Below are 5,426 nucleotides of genomic sequence, written 5' to 3' on the forward strand. Positions count from 1 at the left end.
TAGCACCTTGTTGAGCTTTGTTTGAGTTTTTTCACTGTCAGTGAGTTTCTATTATCATGGTTCAGGTTCATAGTTCAAGTGTAGTCTAAGTTTGGTTGTGTTTATTTTGTATCTCTGTCACTATCTGTAAAATAAACTGCACTTGGGTTCAGTTTTGTTTTACAGTCAGAGGATTGTGTGACGGTCGCTCACATTTTAAAACACAGCAGGCTTGTTCAAAAATATTACACCCCAAGAAATACATTATTGATTCAAAAAAATCTTATCGAGATTGATATATTTGATTGATATGTAGTACAAAAGTTCAGTTCAAATGGAAAATCTCAACTAATATTCAAAGCTTTCATTAGTAATTTGAAGAAAAACATCTTCTATTTTAGATTAAACATCCTGAAGTTTAATTACAAAAAACATCATCATAGTGTACACATAATACAATACAATGTGGAAAAAAAGTTCACAAAAAGTGAATCTAAATTTTGGAAGCTTATATGTGAAATAAAAAAAAAAAAAAAGTGAAAAACTGTATAATTTTCCTGAGGTACATACTGTTTCACTAAATAAGAGTAAAAACATTAATACAAAACTCGAATCAGTCAATACAAAATGCTAACTGTCCTTTTGAGCAACTACATAAATGGTTTGACATTTACAACTCCACACTGTCATATAGTAAATTTGAAATGAATGCTATTTCCCTGTAGGGGAAAAAAAGGATATATTTACAGATATTTAGTGGTTTAGAATATCATTCACTAAATATGCCGAGTCTCGTATCACTTTGAAGACATCTCTACAGCAGGGGGGTCGTCGGTACCGTTGACCTCATAGTCTGTGTTTGGGCCGGAGACCAGCACTCGCACGCGCTCAGGGAAGTCGTCCAGTTTAGGGAAGAGCAGAAAGTCATAGACCAGCGCGGCTGCCACACCGCCACACATAGGGCCTACCCAGTACACCTGGAAACAGCGTAGAAATCATTTCAAACATCCTTTAGGAACAGTATACAAATGAATTAATATATTTGCGTTTATGGAAGGACATCTCATGGTAATATCCAACCCGATCTCACGACCAATTCGTCCGAATTTGACGAGTGATTAAAAGATGGCTAATTCGTAACATTTCGTACGACCTCACTCGTACGAATTAGTACGATTATTGCTAAAACGTACATATTTGACGAATTGCCCAATTCGTATGAATTCGTACGAATGACCTACCCCTGACCCCGCCCCTAAACCTACCCATCACGTGGGTTTAGACAAATCGTACAAATTCGTACGAATGAGCCATCTTTTAATCACTCGTCAAATTCGGACGAATTGGTCGTGAGATAGCGTTGTAATATCATATAAACAACATCTGCTTGCCAGTGCTACGCTGTTTCTGATTTGTTGTCGATGCTAGAGATTGGTTGCATATCCTTGTTTTTCTGGTGCCCAAATATGACTCAAGTTCAACTCAAATGTAAGTATGCAGTGTAATCAGTAATGCAGCCTGAATCATAATCACACACTGTTCGTTCGTTGGCCAGAGGAGAACTGAGCGACTGAGTTTCCTGGTTTCTCCCAAGGTTTTTTCCTCCATTCTGTCACTGATGGAGTTTTAGTTCCTTGCCACTCTCGCCGATCTGGCTTGCTTAGTTGAGGACACTTAATATTCAACGATATTATTGATCTGACTGCACTGACGCTGTTGTATGAGAACTGAACTGAACTGAGCGATGACAAGTTTTCGCAGAACTGCTTTATAGATGAAATGAACTTATTTAATAATTGATGATCTTCGCACCTGAACTGAATCAACACTGAACTAACTTCAGCTGAACAACAGCCGAAATGCATTATTTTCCTGTTATCACTATAAAGCTGCTTTGAAACAATCTGTATTGTATAAAGCGCTATTTATATATATATATATATATTTAGATGTATCAGATTTTCTTAATAGCACATCTCTTCTCAACAAGCCACAAATTTTAAGGTTTCATTCATGTCCATAACAAACATCCTTCAGGTAAGCGGTTTGTTCATATCACTAACCCTAGGAAGCACATACACATCTGATAAACATCTTAAAAGACATTTCTAGTCAACATTAAATAGAAGATGAGCAAACTCTCTACATCTGAGGTAAAATACCGGATGAAAACATGCACTTTAAATAGTCGTCTCTGCCATGTGCTATCTGCGACCCTAAGTACACTAAGAAACCTTTAGCAAACAATACACAAACATGTGAGTTAACTAAGTTAACTATAGATTATTCTTGACTAGCCATTCATCTAAAACAATATGATTGTTACTCATTAACTATAAAAGTTCAACATTAGCTGATTCTGTCTTCTGATAAGATCCTGAGCGGTTTACAATTAACATCTGCATTCTCTGGATATGTTCGGATAGCATGTGTTAATTTGCAAAGGTGAAAACAGAAATATAATTTTACCCAGTGGTTGGTAAAATCTCTCAGAATTACTGCCGGACCAAAGGATCGAGCTGGATTGATTCCACATCCCGTGAAACTGATCTACACAAAGACAAACAAAAGAGGATGGAGACAATGTTGGGAGTCTTGGGAGATTGAGCGCAAAACAATTTGTATTGCTCGGGCCACTTTATTTTAATTTTTCCTAAAGCAGAAACTGATTTACATAGCTAAACATAGCTCTATTTGTGTGATGTTGCTTTATATATTCATATGGTAACCCTGGCAATATTTACAACAGTTACAGGAATGCTCATGCAAAGAAAAAGTAGCAGTAGATGTCTGAATGCTGATTACTCACGGCTGTCAAATGTCCCAGGCAAACGCTGAGGCCGATGGCCAGAGGGGCGGAGCCTGACACGTCCCGCCTTCTTTTGTCTGTGGTTGCTAAGACACACAACACTAGCTGGAAGGTAGCGAAGAGTTCAATACCAACACCTTGACCTGCAGAGATGTCGCTGTTGATCTGTAGTAAAAAAAAAAAAAAAAAAAATGTATGTAGTAAAAGTTTTATTTATAATACTTTATTTAAATGCATGGACATCACAATTATATATATATATATATATATATATAACTTAAAGCAGAAGAAACGCTCAGAGACTCATTTTATGACGTATAAGCAAGAGGTAATTTAGTGAGACATAGTTTTTAGGTCAGAGGACAGCGCTCTGATGTCACTCAGCAATAACAACATGACATTGACAGCCAGCAGCTTTAGCAAAGCAAATACTGTAAGTACATTACGCCTTCTTGAAATGTTCAGAAATGATATTCACTGGAAAGAACGCTGCTTCTGAACAGACATGATAAGTTTATCATCAGATCTTGCCTGCCCACACGCCCATTCATAGAGACGGATTCTAACGTGTGGGTTTTTCTCTGTTTACCAACTGTTATTAAGTACATTTCTAACATTTTAATATATACTGTAATTTAAACCAGAGTAGTAAATGACTTTCAGTATACAGAAAAAAGTGGGATTTTTTTTGTTTTTGTTATTTGAACCTTAAAATGACTTCTGTTGGATTCACCCATAATGATTTGTTCATAATTTTGACTTGACTTAAAATAGTAAAAAAAACTCATTTAGGTAACACTATATTTTACAGTGACATTGTTACAAATTTTACATGTACTTACCATAGCAATAACAGTAAATTATGCATTTACAAGTTACACATAGTTTATTACAAGGAAAGAAGGACAGATTTTGAATTTTGGGTAACACTTTATTTTACAGTGTCTTTGTTACTTACATGTACTTACCATAGCAATAACAGTAAATTATGCATAATTACATGCAACTATCCCTGAACCAAACTCTAATCCTACCCTAACCCTATATAGTAAGTACATAATTATTAGTTAGTTCTTAAATATATAATTACACTGTAACAATGTCTCCTTAAAATAAAGTGATTTATTCAAAAATAAAAAAATATTTAAGTACAGAGTACTATCAATTAACAACATGTACTTACTATGGGGTTAGGGTTTGGTTGAGGGTAAGTTGCATGTAATTATGCATTGTTATTACTATGGTAAGTACATGTAACATATGTAACAAGGACAATGTTAAAATAATGTGTTACCCAAAATTCAAAATGTGTCCTCCTTTCCTTGCAACTATTTATTAATTCATGAAATTAAAACAAATTGAATCCATTTCTTGGCTTATTCCAGTAAAGACAGTTGAAAGCTGTAAGTAAACTGCACTGGAACCGAGAGGCTCAGAAGAACAGGTGACTTCGCAGAGATAAGAAGGATCCGCTCACTCACCGTGTTCAGCCCCAGGGTGTCCCCTTTCGTGACGCCATACACGATGCCACTCGCCAACGCTGCACCGAACATCTGGGCCACGATATACATCACAGCCTTCAGCAAGCTGATCTGACAGCTGGCCAGCAAGCCCAGCGTCACAGCTGGATTCAGGTGAGCTCCACTGATGTGACCCAGGCTTTGGGCAAGAGTGGCAATGGCCAACCCGAATGCAAGTGCCACCTTGACCTCCTGGTCTGGTTTGTCATTGTTGGTGTTTCCAACTGCAGCTGTAATGCTCAGGAAGATGAAGAGGGTCATGCCGACCAGCTCAGCCAAAACAGCCCTCCAGAACGCCTTGCTCTTCAGCTCCTTCATGACTGGCAGCTCTGGGCACTCTCAGCTGTGTGAGGGAGAGGGTTTCTGTGGGCACTAAGTACGTTTCTCTGCCAAAAGAGAGTATTTATAGGGCAGGTCCTGCTAATGAAACAGGAGGCGGGTTTAAGCTTCAGGAGCAGAAAGAGTGAGTGAGAGAGAAGAAAAAAGGCAGGCGAAATTAATGAGACATCTTTAGTTTTTTTCCCCTGCTTCTTAACTCTCGTTTCATTGACACTTTAAGTATCTCAGAGAAGGGCATGATCTGAGCTTATTTAAACATCAATTTCCAGCTGATATGAGTGCTATGAGCAGCTAAACTATAAAAAGAATATTAGTAATTTCATCATTTGGAAATTATGTATTTCAGATTACAGCTCTGGACACTGAATTTTCAAGACCATGAGAAACATGAATTCATTCCGGTGTGGCCACACTTTTGGCTGGGCGGTTTTTCCTAGTCAAAGAAATACTGGATGTGATTTTCAGTAGTGGGATGGGTGTGTTGGGTTTTCATGTTTTAGGGGAACTTTCCATAGATATGATGGTTTTATACTGTGCAAACCTTATATTCGGTTCCCTTAGCACTAAACCTATCCATCACATATTACTTTCTGCATTGTTACATAAAAAAAAAAAAAAATATATATATATATATATACAGTACTGTGCAAAAGTCTTAAGCACACTACTATTTTTGCACCAAAGAAATATTTTTAAGCGAGTTATTTATATCTTTTGCTGTAGTGTGTCAGTAGGAAATATCCAACCATCTCACGGCAATTCGTAGTCATTTTACGAGG

General features: G+C 37.2%; 1 protein-coding gene across 1 annotated transcript; it reads right to left on the bottom strand.

The window, feature by feature from the left end:
• Nucleotides 1-369: 369 nt before the first annotated feature.
• Nucleotides 370-4,704, bottom strand: aqp1a.1 (aquaporin 1a (Colton blood group), tandem duplicate 1). The gene is made up of 4 exons (XM_056265138.1): nucleotides 4,270-4,704; nucleotides 2,789-2,953; nucleotides 2,449-2,529; nucleotides 370-956 (listed from the first exon to the last, which is right to left on the bottom strand). Exons 1-4 carry the CDS (start codon nucleotides 4,624-4,626, stop codon nucleotides 777-779), a joined length of 783 nt encoding a protein of 260 aa, XP_056121113.1. The 5' UTR covers nucleotides 4,627-4,704; the 3' UTR covers nucleotides 370-776.
• Nucleotides 4,705-5,426: the final 722 nt, after the last annotated feature.

Source organism: Rhinichthys klamathensis, unplaced genomic scaffold (assembly GCF_029890125.1).
Source record: "Rhinichthys klamathensis goyatoka isolate OS25496 unplaced genomic scaffold, OSU_Roscu_1.1 h1tg000011l_1, whole genome shotgun sequence".
NCBI classification, from domain to species: Eukaryota; Metazoa; Chordata; class Actinopteri; order Cypriniformes; family Leuciscidae; genus Rhinichthys; species Rhinichthys klamathensis.